Raw genomic sequence first — 17,759 nt, forward strand, 5'->3', positions numbered from 1 at the left:
AGGCGTACTGACCTGTCGGCCAGGCTTCCAGCTCGGCCTGGGCAGTTTATGAGGCATTTAGGGGAAGTCCTCACCCCGCCGCCCTCCAAGGAGCGGCGAGAAGCAGCCAGGGGCTTTGGCCGTTCCAACCCTGCCCGGGGGTTGGAGGCTTGGGAAGGTGAGCTCCACCAGTCGGGGGTCTGGGTGGGAGTGAGACTACTGTGCGCCCCACTCTCTGGGAGCTGGTCTTTCAAAGGGTGAGGCCTCTTGGGAGGGATGGCTCTGTTTGTCTTCGGGGTCTCCGAACGAAGTGGAGACATGGAGGAGGCTGCAGCCTCCAGGCGCCTGGGCCCCCCTCTCTCCACTCCAGACTGGCTCTATAGAATGTACTGCTTCCGGGCACTCAGACCCAGACCCAGGAGGGGCTGCAGAGGCCCAGGGGTGGCCGCAGGAAGGCCAGCAGAACCCTCAGGGCACAAGCGATACCTGGAGAGGTGCAGGGCCCGAGCTTCCTGCAATCTGGAGGAGACTCGACTCTCTTTCAGCCAGGGAGAGCCCAAGGTTGCCAGGAAGGACAAAAGGGTGTCCAACCATTTTCTCAGGCTGGCAGTCAGGTGCCCAGGAGCAAAAGCACAGAGCACGAGGGGCCAGCAGTGTCCCAAAGGGAAGAAGGGAATCCCACGTTAGTAAATCTGTTGGCAAATGAGGCTCATTAACAGATAAATATTTCACTGCTTCCTTTAGGGCGGATAAACAGCGCGCCCCTGATTAAGGAAAGGAAGCTGGGAGACCTTGACTTTATTCGAACCACATGGTTCCAGTTTGCTGTGGCATTCTCGCTGCAGCTGGAAGCGACGCTGCGCCGGCCCCATCTGGATCCGAGTCTAAGCCGGCCTGTCGCCCGCTGGACCTGGGTGGGAGGAGACATGGGCGAGAGTCGATTTACCCAGAGCTGAGTGAGACATGCCCATCAGGCCACCGTAAGGCGCGTGGGTGCTCGGGGTGCAGAGATCCTTCCTGGGCTGGGTCAGTGGGCAGAAGAGGGGCAGAGAGGACCCGCAGTCTTGGTCTAAGGCTCGGTGATGGGCAAGAACGGGTAGCACCCTCCCGGCCCCACGCTGCCTCTGCAGGCCAGGCGTCCAGGGTGGCGCTGGGCTGAGCGCTCCCACGGAGTCTGGGGTCCTTTTCCCCGCAGGTCCCACCAGGCCGGCCGGGCGCGGGCAGATTTGTTGGGCACGTATCTGAGCCCTTTCCCCTTCCATTCTAGGCTGCTGCGGGCCCCGCAGAGCGAGACCACCTGTGAGGGCTGCGGAGATTGGCGGAGGCGATCATGTGGGCGGTCACGTGCTGCGGCGAGCTCCGTCCAAAAGAAAATGGGGTTTGGTGTAAATCTGGGGGTGTAATGTTATCATATATCACGCTACCTCGTAAAACCGACACTGAAAGCTGCCGGACAACAAATCACAGGTCAAAATTATGAGTTCTTCGTATTATGTGAACGCTCTTTTTAGCAAATATACGGCGGGGGCTTCTCTGTTCCAAAATGCCGAGCCCACCTCTTGCTCCTTTGCGCCCAACTCGCAGAGAAGCGGCTACGGGGCGGGCGCCGGCGCCTTCGCTTCGACCGTGCCGGGCTTGTACAATGTCAACAGCCCCCTGTATCAGAGCCCTTTTGCGTCCGGCTACGGCCTGGGCGCCGACGCCTACGGCAACCTGCCTTGTGCCTCCTACGACCAAAACATCCCCGGACTCTGCAGTGACCTCGCCAAAGGCGCCTGCGACAAGGCGGACGAAGGCGCGCTGCACGGTCCGGCCGAGGCCAATTTCCGCATCTACCCCTGGATGCGGTCTTCAGGTAGGCGCAGCCGCCGGGCGGGCCGGAGGGGCGGGCGGGCGCGGAGCCCGGAGCGCGCGGGGCTGCGGAGCGCGGAGCCCGGAGCCAGGCGGCTGCGAGACGGCGGCCCCCTGACTCCTGGCGGCGCTGCCTTTCTGGTTTTAATTAGAGTCGAGGCGCCATAGCGTGGAGAGCCCGTAGCATTGTATGTAAATGAGGCTCATAAAACTTTTTATGGCCCAATTAATGGATTCAATCCTCATAAATTTATTTAACTCCATTTGCCTTGGAATTTTAACATTAACTTTATTTGTTCGCTGTTCTCTCCCTTTCTCACTCCCTTTCTCCTCTGTCCTTCCCACCTCCTTTTCCTTTCTGCCCGGCTTTTCTCTCTTAAAAGCAGGAATAGCCTAGCCCGTCAGGGCCCCTCGCAAGCCCTGAGCCAGGGGCCATGGAAAGGCTGAGGTGGGGGTGGGATCGGGGACAGAGGGTCGGAACGCCCCAGGCAGGTCTGGGGATGGGGGCGCAGGCCACTGGGGAGGAAGGGGGCCCCTGGAGTGAGGACCACGGGAGGCTGCCCACTGGCCTAGCCGGGCGGGAAGCGTCCCGTCTCGTCTTTGAATGACAAAAGTGCAGCGTCTCCCACTCGCCCACACTCTATATTTACAATTTCCCTTTGTCAGGGGGAGGCGAGACATTGTGGAAGCCTAGCCGGCTGGAAAGGGAGGTTGTAAAGTCGGGATTCTGCGCCTTCCCTCCTCAGGGAGCTGCCTGTGCGTCTGGCCCCGCAGTTGGGGTCTTCCCCATCACTCGCGCTCCTCCCCCAGCTCGGCTGGGGCGGAGGGAGCCGCGCCCCGGGTCAGGGCTGGAAGGAAGGTATGATGAGCTCCGGGGCGGTGGCCTGGCTAATGCAATGTCCTCTCCGTGTCCCTGTCGGCGTGTCTGTCCGCGTGTCCCCACGTCCCCACGTCTGCTTGCAGGGCCTGACAGGAAGCGGGGTCGCCAGACGTACACGCGCTACCAGACGCTGGAGCTGGAGAAGGAGTTCCACTTCAACCGCTACCTGACCCGGCGCCGCCGCATCGAGATCGCCCACGCGCTCTGCCTCACCGAGCGCCAGATCAAGATCTGGTTCCAGAACCGCCGCATGAAGTGGAAGAAAGAGCATAAAGACGAGGGGCCAGCCGCAGCCGCAGCCCCCGAGGGCCCGGCGCCCGCCGCGGCGGCCTCTGCTGCTGCGGCGGACAAGGCGGACGAAGAGGACGAGGACGAAGAGGACGAGGAGGAGGAGGAGGAATGAGGGGCCCAGCCCGGCCCTTGGCTGCACCAGACAGTCAGGAAAGCGTCTTTAGAGACTCACCGATTTTATTTACAAAAGTGGAAAAATAAAAAGGAAATGTAAAAAAAAAAAGAAAAAGAAAAAAAAAAGAAAGAAACAGTCCCCAACCTGTACCCCAGCTACCCCATTACCCACTCCAGCTTCCAACTTTTCTGGACAGCAGCCGCCCAGACTGGGTCCCCCTGGGGATCCTCTCTGCCTCCGAGGACCCCCAGCAGACACCCCCCCTCGTCCTAAGGCCGGCTGGCTCTGAGCTGGCATGGCTGAAATACTACCTAGCACAGGCCTCGGAGAGAGGCACCCCCAAACTACCTATGGGCCCAGCCCCAGCGGGCCTCCACTCCCAGGAAGCCCAGAGTGTCCCAACACTGGCAGACACCCAGCACCTCCCCCACACCGTCAAGGACCTGACTCTCTCAGTACTACCTACTTGTCCCAAACTACCTATTTTGTGCTCCCTGGCTTGCCTGCTACCTAGTGCCGGCCCCTCCCAGGCCAGGCCCCTGCTGCTTGCAGCTGGCAGCCTGTAGGGTCCCTGAGGCTGCACTGAGAAGGTGCTGGGGTCTGGGGACCAGGGCATTGGCTTCTATTTAAATTGAAAGATAATATATTTATTCCAAAGCATTCTAAGTGCTGCAACCTAGAATCCCTCTTCTCCGGCCTGGGTACTCCAAGTTCAGGCCCGTCACCCCCCACTTCTGGAGGGGAGCATTCCCAAGCTACCTGCAGATTTCTGGGTTAGCTTCTGCTTAGTAGGACCGCAGAGATGCTCCCAGCCTCCCTGCCCCCTCCCTGCCCCCGTGTCCTACTGCCCAGCCATGTTGACTATGTACACCCTGACTTTTCCTACAGTAGCAAATATTGTATATTTGAACAAGATTTTTTTTTGTCATTTATATAGTCTTGGAGCTCATTTGTAAGGCAATGTCTTGACTTGGGAAGGATGTGTTACTGGGGTGACTTTGTAGCATGGTGTGTTGTCTTGAGCGAATCCCGTAGCAGGTGGGGAGAGCCAATGCCCTCCCCAGTGCCCTTCATCTCCTGTGTTGTCCAGCATCCCCCTCTGGTCCCCCTCAGCGCTAGCCTGGGGTTCCAGGAACAGGAAGGTATGCTTCCGGTCTTGCCCAGCCAACGATGTTTTATGTAACAAAAAAATAAAGATGCTTGGTGACAAAGAACCGTGGACTGCTTTATGGGGGGCTGGGGGGTGCTGGGAAAGAGGGTGACCATGGCTGGAAAGCAAGCCCTGGCTCTGTGTGTGTGTGTGTGTGCGTGCCTGTGCAAAGGGGCTTCAGGGGGGCAAGAGTGGGAGCACAGACAGGGTCCAAGTGCTGGGTGTGCGTGAATTGGTGTGTATGCGTGTCAAATTCTTTTTTCGTGTGGATTTTTAAAGTGTGGGTTTATATACGTATGTGTGTGCCTCTTGTGTATAAGTATTTCTTTGTACGCGTGCCTTTGTGTATGTATTTCTTTGTACACCTGCGTGCAGTTTTGCATGAGCCCATAATTGTATGTATTTCCGTGTCTGATGGAATGGAAGTGTTTCTGCGTGTAAATAATTGTATGTATTTCTCTGTCCATAATTCAGTGTATGTGTTTCTGTGTGGCCATAGTTGAGCGTGTGCCTTTCTCTGGGTGGAGATTTTTGTCTGGTGTGAGTGTGCACGCACCCTCAGCTTCCAGGTACTTTGGAAACGAAATCTTCGATTGGTACATTATGTTCTATGAACCTCCCTAAAAGCCTCCATCAAGTCCAAGCGCAAATGTAAAATCCGCTCTTTCCTCTAAGGCTGTGGGGTGGGCTCGCAGAGGGGTCTCACCCTGCCACCCATCTGGAATTCTCCACGAGCCCTGAACCTAATGCCAGGCTGGGGGGGGTGGGATTCAGGACCTCTGACGCAGGCCGCCCCCACCCCGCGCTCCGGCTAAGTGAGGGTCTGGCACCGCAGCTCAGAACCCCGAGAGGGGGCCAGGGCCGCAGACCCCCGCGGGAAGCGTGGGCAGGGGCGTCTGGGTGCCCGGAACGATGAGGGGCTGGGGAAGGGGCGAGGGGCGGTGCGGCTGGCGCACGCCGGGGCGAGCGAGGCCGGCGAGGGCCGGGACTGCAGCCCGCCGCCCGGGCTGGGCCCGCTGCTCGTTGCTGTTTTATAAAACCCGGCCCAACTGGGTCTGCAAATCCTGCGGCCCCAAGTCGGGGCGGCCTCCGTGGTAAGATGGCGCCGGTGTAAGAGCTGCCTCCTCTTAGAGATGGGGAAAGGGTCATAAATCCGTTGTTGTTTATGAAAATTTACAACTTTGCAATACAACTTTATGAGTTGTTCGGCCCTTCCATTGGCCGCTGTCGGTCATGTGGATGGGAACCGTGAACATGAACTTTTTTATAATTTCCCTTGCGAGAATAGAGCCGCATTCTTTTGCTCCGCTCCGTCCTGCCTGCTTCGGAGCTCTGCCTCGCAGCCCGGCTCCGCTGCGCTTTGTCCGGCGATGGAGAGCGAGACGAGGCCCCGGGCCGGCCGGGCCTGGCTGCTCCAGCGGGAGGTGGGGCGCGCCCCGTCCCCGGCGCCGCGGCGGCCGCTTTGCAACTCGCAACCTGGCTAATTTCCTGCGTCCTCTGGCACCAGGAAGGAGGACAATCCGTCTCCCCGGGCTGCCCAAGCGACAGCTGTCAGAGGGGCAGGAGCTTCTGGGAGCCGCCATCTGAAGGTGAGACATGTGGGGAGACAGGAGCAAAGGTGATGAGATGGCAGCCGCGCCGGCGGGGGCGGGAGAGGGCACCCGGGGCGGCTTTGAAGGGGGCGTACTGCCGGGCCACCCCCACCCACCCGTGCACATTCGCCCCCTCGTCACAGGACACGACAGTCCCCCACCACCGCAGACACACACACACACACACACACACACTCACACGCCCTTTCTCCTCTCCCTGGCTCACAGTGGCAGCGAATGCCCGCCTTCCTTCCGGGGGCACAGCGCCCTGGCACCGGGGCAGGAGCCCTGAGGTCTCTCTCCCCCTTGCCCAGCGACCTGGCCGAGCCCCAGAGGAAATGACCCTGCACCCTGCGTCCCCTGCCAGCCTCTCGGATTTGGATTTTTTTTTCCTTTTTTTCATGAATGACCAAATTGGTTCGATTGAATTCCCCAACGACTGGGGCTGGGTCCCGACCTGGTAAGGCGGGAAGAGATGCAGGCAACGTGAATTTGTCGACAGGCGTTTTGTAGCATCAACACAGTAGTACCTTCGGTTCCCTGAGAATTGGTTTCTGGAAAGAGAGGTAGAATCGGGGGTGGGGGGAGACGGGGAGGGAAACACACAGAAACTTACTAATTCAGCCAGAGACCTCGGCGGACCGCCCGCTTCCTTCCACGCGGTTTTCGGACGAGAGCGATGTCAGGAGCGCGGGGACAGGGAAGAGGCGCGCGAGTGGAATTCTGTGTTGAAGGAGAGGATGGGGTTAATTGGCTGGGTGTTGCTTGGCGGGAAGTTTCGGTGCAGAGGGTTGAGTGGTGTTGTTACGAAGGGCAGGCGCCCGCTGCTAAGGTTGAAGGGAGGACGGCCCAGCGAGTCTGGGCGGTAGTGGGAACCCCCACCCACCCAGCTCGGCGCAGCGGGCCGCAGACCGCTTACCACCTTCGGCGAGGGGTGGACAGGACTGTGGAGCTTCCCGGGCGTAGGCGGCGGAGGGGACCGCGGGGTTAGCTTTACGTCGCACGGTGGCACACAGCGCGGTTTGGTCTGGGTACCTCTCGGCGGGGTTTGCCCCGGAGCTCCCCGGGACAGCGACCAGAAACCACCCAGAGGTTTTGGGCTCCAGTTCTTTACGTTTGTGTTTTGGTTTATGTTGTTGTTTTCCCACCTTAAGATACTACCTTGGTGTGCATGAGATAATGAAGGAGTAAGTGGCTGTGGAGGTTCGAAACGCCCGCGGGCACGGTGGGTGCGCTTAGGGCAGATAAAGCGGCGCATTTGCATTGCAGGGCGGCGGGCGGCCTGACTGCGGCTGCCGCGGGCCCATTATTTATTGCGGCCGAGCCCGGGCGGCTCGCTGCTGCCACGCTGTGGCCATCTCCGGGACCGACGCCAGCCGCAGCCCCGCGTCGTGCAGCCTGGCGCGACTGCTGCTCGGGCCCCTCGCAGATTCCCAAGCAGGCCGAGCAGAGGGGGGCGAGGGAGGACCCGAGGGGCGGTCTCCCAGGGCCTTACTGGCCGGGAACCTCCCCCGCCTTGGCCACCTGACAGGAGCTGGACGCCCGACTACACTCGGGTCCCCCCTCCCCCCCTGCACCATGGAGACTGGTTGCACAGGCCGCCTGGCACGTCATGGCTGCTTCAGCCCAAACTGCGCGTCCCAAGGCGCCCTGGGGGCGCAGGCTGGTTCGGGGAACGCAGCGCTTTGGGATTTCGAAATCACAGAGACCACTGGTAGTCCTGAGGCCTGCAGGCCTGGCTGGCCCTGAGGAGGATTGGCTATGGCAAGGAAGGCGGGCTTTGGCTCCAGGCGAGAGCCGGTGACAGGCACAGGCCGCACCTGTGTGCTGTGGGCTCTGGTCTGGGCTAGAGATCAGGGCGGAGGAGATGGCCTTCAAGGTCCCCCCAACACCGGCAGGTCGCCCTCCAGGCTGGCAGAGGTCGAGGAGCTCAGTGGGCCGCCCAGGGAAAGGGCGGCTTGTGGGGGCCTGCTCCCCATCCTGTCCCCTTTGAAGAGAAGCTGAAAGGTAAGTGGACTTTCTGTGTGGCTTTGACGGAGAAGAGAGAGCCCTGGTGACCATTCTCGCCATCCCAGGAAAGGACCCCTCCACTGTCTGCGGCTCATATATTCTTGCCTGATTCTCTGTGTATATATGTGTGTGTGTGTGTGTGTGTGTGTGTGTGTGTGTGTGTGTGTGTATTCGCTGGTTGGAGAAATAAATTTGGGTGGCTGCCAGCATGATATTTACCAGCCTTGGCTAACATGTATAGATTTCAATTTAATATATTTTCCATCTTAGTGCCTATAGAAACTAGAAATATAATGTGTTTTTTTGGCTCTTAGCTGAGAAACCAAATTATCTTGTTGGCTGGGACTCTTAGGAGATTGAGAATCCAGGTCAAAATATCACAAATAATAGTAACAGCAGTAAACTGCCACCAACCCCAACACTGTGTGTGACCTGGAGGAGTGAAGCAGAAATTATAAACGTAACCATTTGTTAACATCTCCAAACGGGTTTTCTCGTCTTATGTGATAACTTGCTGGAAATCACTGTCATCTCACGGTCTGGTGTAAGAAACAATAACTCAACATGATTTTCTTGGAACATAGCTTTAAAAAAATAATTCCCCTGAAATGTTTTGACTCTGGAGTTTTTATTTTCACCTCTCAGATCCTTTGCCTGAAGAAATGCCAGGGAAATACAAAATTCTACCCTTTCCTGCCAGGCCCATTTTCATATATGCAAAAGAGAAACTTTCTCAGCTGGGTTGATTGGGGCACAACCAGAAGGCTTCCAGGCACAGCCCCCAGGGGTGAAACAGCCGCCTTCAAGGCTGTGCCCTGGGTTCCGTGCACCTAACTGACCTCAGCCCAGTTCTTTTCCATTTTTGTTCCTTTTGGGGGGAAGTGAGGGTGGGGGTGGGGGATTGAGAAGCAAGGAAGAGATTAAGAAAACCATTTCCAGATTCCTAGGGGGCCATGGCCACCCCCACAAGTCCTGAACCCCATTCTCTGCATTTGCCAGAGTTTTACAGAGCTTATAAACACCCTCCGGAAATTCAACCAAATCATATAAATAGTCTTTCTTCAGTCTTCACAGAATTGAGGATTTTAAAGCTAATTCAAGGGGTTTTACAAGTCCCCCAAATACAGTCGTAAAGATGCCCTTGGAAAGATATCACATTTTACAAAATGAGATGGATCCTTGCGCTGTGAAAGTCGACTCTCTCGAGGGCGCACCTCTCAGGCAAGAGAGGGCAGCCCAGGACAGGCTTTTCACGTCCCGTTTGGGCAAGGCCAGGCCCGGGACTGCGATAAAAGCAATTCAGACGATTCCTGGAGCTGGTGAGACAACTGGTCCCCGTCCTGGAGCGACTGTCCCGGGCAGGCCCCTGACCAGTTCCAGGAGACGCAGAAAAGAGGACACAGCCCAAGACGGGGCCCGGCGTGGGGCGCCCCAGACACTAAGCACATCGATTGTCCCGCAGACTTGGGCCCAGGCGAACTGCCCTCTGTGGCCTGTTGGGTCAGAGACCCTGATGCGTCCGCCCCTCTGGAATGAAGACAGAGATTCTCTCTGTGGATCCGTCTCAGTTCTGAGAGGTCCGGGGGGCGGGGGGCGGTTTCCCGGGCTCTGCACGAGGCGAGCAGGTCCCGCGGCTGGCTTCGGAGCTCAGTCTCAAGGCCACTCCTCTGCAGGTCCCTTTCCTGTAGAAACCAGTGGTGTCTGGCCTATCGGCTCCTGGTTTCAAAGGCGGAACGGGGATGCACAGCTTGTGGAGGTGGAGGTGCTTTGAGGCCGGGCAGTCGCTGGCCACTGGAGCGCAGGGAGTCGGGACTCAAAGATCTGATGTACGTGGGAGGAGGGGCCGGCGGGGTAGGAGGGTACCTTTGGCGGAGTCCTGGTCAGCTCCAGGTGCGCCTTCCGCCTTCAGCGGCCGGCAGGCCCAGGCACTTGATGGGAGTGGGGAAGGAGGAAAGGAGGGGGATGCACCAATTCCTAAGGCGCAGGAGTGCGGAGCAAGGAGCTCGGGCCTGGTTTCTCAGAGCCCTTCTCCAGCTGCAGAGCCGCACCCACGGGTAGAGCCGTGCAGGGGGAGGGGCAAACTCCGGGCCCTGCCAGGAGGGCAGGACGCAGAGAGCAAAGCCATCCCTGTCACCGCCCCTCTGAGCTCAGGGCTGTCAGGTTTCCTGTTTGGAGAGAAAACCCAGCAAAATCCAACCAGGCAAAAAGGGGAGGAGGAAAGAGCGGGCCTGGTGGGGCCTGGCGGCGGCCCGGGAACACGGCCCCAGCCCCGGCCTGAGCCCCACACTCCCGTCCGGGCAGTGCCCGCCGCTGGCGTTCGGAAAGGGAGACGGGCCGGCCGGCTGTGCGCGCCCATTAATCTGCCGGGCGGGCGGCGGGCGGGCGGGCGGGCTGGGGGCTGTTTGTAACTTTGCTGCCTCGGTCGCCGCGGTCCCCGGGGAGCGGGCTCCGGCGCTCGCTCCCATTGGCCGCCGCCGCGTCAGCTGGTGCGATTTGCTGCTGTCGCTTTTGGCGTTCGGCCATCCAGAAACAAACCAGTTCGATGACTACTAATAGTTATAGCCAGATGTACTAATACACAACAAATCACAGTCCTGCAGAGGGGCGCGCAAATGAGTTCTTATTTTGTGAATCCCACTTTCCCCGGGAGCCTGCCCAGCGGCCAGGACTCCTTCTTGGGCCAGCTGCCCCTCTACCCGGCCGGCTATGACGCGCTGAGGCCCTTCCCGGCTTCGTACGGGGCGTCGAGCCTCCAGGACAAGACGTACACCTCACCTTGTTTCTACCAACAGTCCAACTCGGTCCTGGCCTGCAACCGGGCGTCCTACGAGTACGGGGCCTCGTGTTTCTATTCTGATAAGGACCTCAGTGGCGCCTCGCCCTCGGGCAGTGGCAAGCAGAGGGGCCCCGGGGACTACCTGCACTTTCCTCCCGAAGCACAGTACAAACCCGACAGCAGCAGCGTGCCGGGCAAAGCCCTGCATGACGAAGGCGCCGACCGGAAGTACACGAGCCCCGTTTACCCCTGGATGCAGCGGATGAACTCCTGCGCTGGTAAGGCATTTCCCGCAGCAGCTAGCCCCCCCCCCCCAAGAGAGTGGAGGGAGAGGGGGAAGGAGGCAAGGAAAGAAGGAAGGAAGAGGCATAGAAAGTCGACAGAGGAAGTAGAAAGACAGAAAGAATGAGCAAAGTTTCTTTGGCTTAAAAAAAAAAAGATATTAAAAAACCCCCATCCCATTCCCCATGGTGCCATCAAGCCGTGGCAGAGCGAGGGCAGGGCACTAGTGTCCATGTAAGGTGACACCTTAGGGGGTCATGTTTGTGAGTGTGTGTGGGGGGGGGCGGTCACTGCCATGCTATGTGAGACTGAAAACAAGGGCAACCTGAAGAGAGAGCCAGGCTGGGTGGGAGGGAGCTCCTGCCCACACTGCACCCTGGTGACCCCCTGCTCAGGTCCCCAAGCCCAGGTGGCCCTCTGCACCCATCCCTGGTAGCTCCCCCTCACCGCCCACCCCCTCTCCTTTCCGCCCTTCAGAAACTCACATAGCTAGAGGCCCTGATTTGGCCTCTTCCAGGGTTACCCCAAAGCCTTGGAGGGCCACATGCACAACCTCAGTATTTCTTCTCTCTCCTCCCTCCCCTCCTCCCCCTTCATTTAACTGCTCACTTACAGACAACTTCTGCCTCCTCCTGAGACCCTGCCTGAGTCTCAGACCCCCAGCCTGGGGAGGGGGGCCCAGCCCATGGGCCCCTTTGGCACCAGCACAGACAGCCCATTGCAGCCCTACGTTTCCAGGAACCGCAGATGGCCCATCGCGCCATCTCTTTGCCCCTGGTTTCCAAACGCTCCACAGGGAATGCTTGGAGCAGGACAGTGCCTAATGCACATTTTAAATTTTACAGTGTTTTTGCTTTAAAATCCACTTGTTTCTTTTTTTTTCCCCCTCCAAGGAAGCTCTCTGTTTCTCAGAAAGGTCATACAATTTGGGGAAATTTGCAAAGACTTAAGAAGGCTGACCATTTTTAATTTTCCCCAAAGCGCCTTTGAGTCCTGAGATGGCTGGCCACAGTAACATCTTCACAAAAGTCCCTTTGCGGATTTAGAGTGTCTGCCCTACTCATAGGGTCCCACACCCCCACTCCCAGACACACGTACACCACGCTCCCACAAAACAAGACTTAGGTACCCAGAATTAAAAATGCTCATTGTAGTGTTTTGCTTGCAATGGTATTCTTACAGAGAAGATTTTTCAAAACCAATAACTTCCCACCCCAAGCAGTTTTAGGTGGCAAACATCTCGCTTGGTGTGAAATAATCTTCTCCCATCCAGACGGCTTTTGGCCCAAGACTTATGGGAGAGGCTAGAGTGGAGGAGGGTGGTTACCAGCCTAGAGGCCAGGGGCGCGGGGCTCGGGGTACCGGGTACGGGGTGGACTGGCTCTGCTGCCCGGGTCCTTGCTCACCGGCGTCTGGCCATTTCTGCCTGCAGGTGCTGTGTACGGGAGTCACGGGCGCCGAGGCCGCCAGACCTACACGCGCTACCAGACGCTGGAGCTGGAGAAGGAATTCCACTTCAACCGCTACCTGACCCGGCGCCGCCGCATCGAGATCGCCAACGCGCTCTGCCTCACCGAGCGCCAGATCAAGATCTGGTTCCAGAACCGCCGCATGAAGTGGAAAAAGGAAAATAAACTCATCAATTCCACACAGCCCAGCGGGGAGGAAGCTGAGGCAAAGGCGGGCGAGTAGACGCCTGGGCAGGGACCAGGCCGGTACCGCAACCTCCCTCGGCTTTGCCCCCTTGCCTTCGCCTGCTCCCCAACTTTTCTCCCCGCCTGCTACCATTTGGGGGGCTTACGCAGCTTCAGGGGAGCCCGGAGCTTTGCAAACGCCTGAGCGCTTATTTCTTACAAAAGAAACACACACACACACACACACACACACACACACACACACACAGCCAACCCCAGCGGTGGAGCGGGGCGCGCTGCACTCACAGCCCCGCTCTCCAAGGCTGCCCAAGCCCTCTCCGGATCCCAGGGCGAGCCCCAAAATTCGTCCCCGGCTCTTGTGCTAAAGCCTCTGCGTGCCCCTGAGCTCGAGACGCAGGGTTGCTGGAGAGGGAAGAACCCCAGGACCGAGCCGCTTTTGGTGTCTGGGCATTTTGACCTCGGTTCCTCGCCACCAAGTCCCGAAGGGCACCACCAAATCAACTCCGGCCACTGCAAAGAGGGGCGCCTAAAGCTCGGGGCCCTAGCACTGCGGTAGCCTCCCAGACCGCCCCCAGCCAGGAAGAAGCTTGAGGAACAAAGGGGGCCCCCCGAGAGAACCTAGTCTCTCGGCCCCGCTCGCAACCGTCCGTGGAAGAGAAGCAAGCAGCCTCAGTCGAGCCCAGTCAACCTGGGCTCGGGCGGAACTTTACAGCCTGGGAGCGACTGGGCGCCGGTGGGCTCTGGGCTCCGGATTCCGGCTCCCCGCCTCCGACAGTGCTGGCGCTGCCACCACAGCAGCTTTCAGGACCTAAGAAGGGGGTCCAGGGCCATGGGAGCGGCAAGAATCACGGTTTCCAAGCGTGCCAGGGGCGCCTGCTACGCCGGGCCTCCAGCGGGGAAACCCTCCCATGCCTTTCGGCTACATTTGTGATTTACTTTCATCTTTCAGATCCCAAGAAAATAACTACGGAGATACTAGGCACTGACTGCCACGAAATGCTTCCATTAACGCCCTGGTTTTACTCCTGGAGGTCTAAGCAAGACCCTGAAAACTCGGCCCACGGATCCCCAGCCCCCAGGAAGATTCTGTGGCTGCGGGGAGCCTGGGCCCACTCGCTGGGTTCACCGAGAACCCTCCGACTTGGGGCCCGGCTGGCTCCAGGAAAAGGACCCAGTGGTGAAGATTCTCCAGGCTGGATACTTAAAGCAAATCAAATAGGAAACTAATGACACGAAAACTATATTCACCCGAAAGAAAAATCGAATCTGGTTATAAAAGTGTATGGAATTTGACCTCGCCTCGGAGAAACACTACACAAAAGATATCCTTAATAGACGCCTGTCATTTAAGAGCGGCAGGGACGCTGTCCCTCATGCGCTCGCAAAAACAGAGCCGTAATTGTAGCTGCTGCTGTGGGCAGGATTTATTTCTCCAATTGGTTAAATGGCCTCCCCCCCTTCCCCGAAGGTGATATCTGTATTTCCAAATTTCAGAGCTGCCGGCACGACGGGCAGAACCGGCCCCAACCTCGACACAAAAATAAGAGGGGCTGCACAGCGGGGAAATAAAATTGTTGTAAATAAAACCCAAGTCACCATCTCCCCCCCAGTCCTCTGCATCCTCGCCGGGCACGCGATCGGCAGCTGACGGCCTCACAATTGGTACATCCTAATGGAACTGCGAGGGAAATGCAATAATTTTGCTATAATGGGCTGTAACCTCAATTCGACCCCGGCCCTTGCAGCCCCGGGTCGGAAGCGGAGCGATACACCGTGCTTCCAGCGGGTGGCGCTCGAGTCCGACTGAACGGCGGCGGCGGGCGGCGGGCACGCGCCTGGGGCGCGCGCGCCACCCCTCTCGCCTCCACCCAACTCCCCCATTAGTGCACGAGTTTACCTCTAGAGGTCATCAGGCAGGATTTACGACTGGACAACAAAAGCACGTGATTCGAAGTCGTACCCCATATTTGGGTGCCTACGTAGGAGGGAACCAAGTACATGTCCCAGTCATTTCCATAATTCATCATAAATTGTGCAAGGGTGCTATAGACGCACAAACGACCGCGAGCCACAAATCAAGCACACATATCAAAAAACAAATGAGCTCTTATTTTGTAAACTCATTTTGCGGTCGCTATCCAAATGGCCCGGACTACCAGTTGCATAATTATGGAGATCATAGTTCCGTGAGCGAGCAATTCAGGGACTCGGCGAGCATGCACTCCGGCAGGTACGGCTACGGCTACAATGGCATGGATCTCAGCGTCGGCCGCTCGGGCTCCGGCCACTTTGGCTCCGGGGAGCGCGCCCGCAGCTACGCGGCCGGCGCCAGCGCGGCGCCTGCCGAGCCCAGGTACAGCCAGCCGGCCACGTCCACGCACTCGCCTCCGCCCGACCCGCTGCCCTGCTCCGCCGTGGCCCCCTCGCCCGGCAGCGACAGCCACCACGGCGGGAAAAACTCCCTGGGCAACTCCAGCGGCGCCTCGGCCAACGCCGGCAGCACCCACATCAGCAACAGAGAGGGGGTTGGCACGGCGTCCGGAGCCGAGGAGGACGCCCCCGCCAGCAGCGAGCAGGCGAGCGCGCAGAGCGAGCCGAGCCCGGCGCCGCCTGCCCAACCCCAGATCTACCCTTGGATGCGCAAGCTGCACATAAGTCATGGTAAAGCCAGCTTTTTTCTAAAACCACGCGGCAGCGGCGGCGCGGCTCTCGGTCCCCTTCTCTCCTTGAACGCCCTCTCTCCCCGTCTCTCTCCTGGTCTCGCCTCTCCCAGCCCCGTGGAGCCTCTCTCCGCCGTCTCCTTCCCTGCCTTCCTCCATCCTCCTCCTGGTCTTTGCAGAGCCCTGGCTCGCAAGTGTGTGGGGGAAAGGGCCAATGGATAGGCAAGTTTAGGCGGTGAAAGGGGGAAAAGGATGAAACCCATGTCGAGCCCCAGAGCCTCCGAACGCGCTCCTGGGTCAGACCAGCCAAGCAGGGCGCAGAGAGGTAGAGGATGGCAGTAGGGGCTGTGAATCGGGCTTGTCAGGACGGATAATTTATGAGGAGGGCTACGCTGGGGAAACAGCGTTACTAATTAGAGTCCCCGAAAAGGGGCTTGGGGGGGGGTGGAATAATCCAGGCGGGAGCCGGCGGGATTCTGGAGTTTGGGGGCAGGAGGAAGAGCAGGAAAGGAAAGGGAAGAAAAAGAAAGCAGGCGCTCCAAGCGTGCAGGCTGGAACAGGAGACGGCTCTTGGGGCTGGAACTTTAAGGGAGGGTAACCTGGAGGCCACTTAGGCGCTCAGAAAAGGGCCTTGCTTTCGTGGGTTTCTGAGTGGTGGGCAGCCTGGAAGGGCTGTGCCCCCGCCTCGGGGCGCCAGGGGCAGGGCCAGAGGGCAGGAGAGGGCCGAGGGAAAGCTGGGCGATCCTCCGGGTCGTGTCTCCAGCCTCGGATGGGCCGATTGTTCCCAGGGTCCAAATTGTATTGTTTTCTCTGTAGAAAGGAAGAGGGAAGGAAATTCGGGAGGGGTGGGCGGTCGAGGCGGAAAGACTTGTTGAGCTTTTCTCCCCTGTACCTTGCTCAGCACCCTGACTCGTCCAGCTGGCCCGACTTTGGTGGCCAGGAGCTCACGAGTTGGTGGCTAAACCGCTGACTTTTCTGTTGCAGACAACATAGGCGGCCCGGAAGGCAAAAGGGCCAGGACGGCCTACACGCGTTACCAGACCCTGGAGCTGGAGAAGGAGTTCCACTTCAACCGCTACCTGACCCGCCGAAGAAGGATTGAAATAGCACATGCTCTTTGCCTCTCCGAGAGACAAATTAAAATCTGGTTCCAAAACCGGAGAATGAAGTGGAAAAAAGATAATAAGCTGAAAAGCATGAGCATGGCGGCGGCGGGAGGGGCCTTCCGCCCCTGAGTATTTGAGCGTTTAAAGTACTGAGCAGTATTAGCGGATCCTGCGTAGTGTCAGTACTAAGGTGACTTTCTGAAACTCCCTTGTGTTCCTTCTGTGAAGAAGCCCTGTTCTCGTTGCCCTAATTCATCTTTTAATCATGAGCCTGTTTATTGCCATTATAGCGCCTGTATAAGTAGATCTGCTTTCTGTTCATCTCTTTGTCCTGAATGGCTTTGTCTTGAAAAAAAAATAGATGTTTTAACTTATTTATATGAAGCAAGCTGTGTTACTTGAAGTAACTATAACAGAAAAAGAAAAGATAAAAAAAAACCACACAAAAAAGTCCCCCTCCGACCCCGTTTAGTGCCAATGTTGTGTGCTGCACTCCAGTTGTTTAACTGTGCATGTGAGTGGAAGTGTTCCTGTCTCTCTAGCTCCAAGCTGTTAAAGATATTTTTATTCAAACTACCTATACTCCTTGTGTAATTAATGCTGTTGTAGAGGTGACTTGATGAGACACAACTTAACTTGTTTGACGTGTAGTGACTAGTGACTCTGTGACGAAAACTGTGACTCTGAGCGGTGTGTCCCTGCGTGCCTTTGTAGGACCCTTTGCACGAACTCTGGAAGTGGCTCTTATAAGCGCAGCTTCAGTGATGTATGTTTTTGTGAACAAAGTTACAAATATTGTCCAAGTCTGGCTGTTTAAGCAAACTGTGATCAGCTTTTTTTTTTTTTTTGTATTTGTTTTTAAGGAAAAAAAATACTGACTGTAAACAAAAAAAAAATAAACTTTCTATTGTAAGTTCTCTTGGTCTGGTTTGTGCCAAATAGTGAGCGGCTCTTTTTGCTCTTCTGTCTGTCTGTCCAGTCTTGGAAGCGGTGGGTCTGAGGCGACCTGGACAGCCTGACGGCGCCAGGACACCTCAGACTCACACCCTGACCCGCAGCCTCCCTAGCTCTGACCTTTCAGAGAGTTCAGGGCAGAAGGTGGAAAAGCCGTAGGTGCTTCCAAAGCTTGAGTCCAACCTGCCCATCTCTGCAGAAACCAAGTTTAACTTAACTGGGGGGGGGGGGGTGGGGAGGAGAGGAAGAGAGAGAAGGTAAGAAAAAACCAGGGCTTTGTTGGCAAGCCCACAGGACCCACACAGATGCTGCCTGCTTCCTAAGGCCATCCTGGGCCTCCACTGGGAGAGGCTGCTATGTCCAGCTGTGGCCCCCAAACCCTCTGCCCCCTAACCCACCCAGGCACCCCTTCCCAGTCCTCACCCTGAACCCAGTTGGCTTCTTTTGCTACAATTAAT

At 57.7% G+C, this 17,759-nt stretch overlaps 4 protein-coding genes across 5 annotated transcripts in view; all 4 read left to right on the top strand.

Annotated features, from left to right (window-relative positions):
* Positions 1-55: 55 nt before the first annotated feature.
* HOXA7 (homeobox A7) lies at positions 56-4,330 on the top strand. Its single transcript, XM_045828803.1, has 4 exons — positions 56-157; positions 724-959; positions 1,247-1,834; positions 2,794-4,330. The coding sequence occupies exons 3-4, from the start codon at positions 1,456-1,458 to the stop codon at positions 3,111-3,113; spliced, it is 699 nt and encodes a 232-aa protein (XP_045684759.1). The 5' UTR covers positions 56-157; positions 724-959; positions 1,247-1,455; the 3' UTR covers positions 3,114-4,330.
* Positions 4,331-5,554: 1,224 nt separating this feature from the next.
* The window catches only part of HOXA3 (homeobox A3), a 45,453-nt gene continuing 33,248 nt past the window's right edge, over positions 5,555-17,759 (top strand). For both annotated transcript variants that reach the window (XM_045827099.1, XM_045827098.1), the window contains exon 1: positions 5,555-5,855. The gene's annotated coding sequence lies outside the window, so the exon portion shown is untranslated. The remainder of the gene's footprint in view (positions 5,856-17,759) is intronic.
* HOXA6 (homeobox A6) lies at positions 10,281-16,317 on the top strand. The gene is made up of 3 exons (XM_045827107.1): positions 10,281-10,922; positions 12,359-12,641; positions 16,226-16,317. Exons 1-2 carry the CDS (start codon positions 10,481-10,483, stop codon positions 12,616-12,618), a joined length of 702 nt encoding a protein of 233 aa, XP_045683063.1. The 5' UTR covers positions 10,281-10,480; the 3' UTR covers positions 12,619-12,641; positions 16,226-16,317.
* Positions 14,678-17,227, top strand: HOXA5 (homeobox A5). Its single transcript, XM_045827106.1, has 2 exons — positions 14,678-15,242; positions 16,226-17,227. Exons 1-2 carry the CDS (start codon positions 14,681-14,683, stop codon positions 16,474-16,476), a joined length of 813 nt encoding a protein of 270 aa, XP_045683062.1. The 5' UTR covers positions 14,678-14,680; the 3' UTR covers positions 16,477-17,227.

This window comes from Phyllostomus hastatus, unplaced genomic scaffold (assembly GCF_019186645.2).
Source record: "Phyllostomus hastatus isolate PE091 unplaced genomic scaffold, TTU_PhHast_1.1 phas_scaffold_78, whole genome shotgun sequence".
Classification (NCBI taxonomy): Eukaryota; Metazoa; Chordata; class Mammalia; order Chiroptera; family Phyllostomidae; genus Phyllostomus; species Phyllostomus hastatus.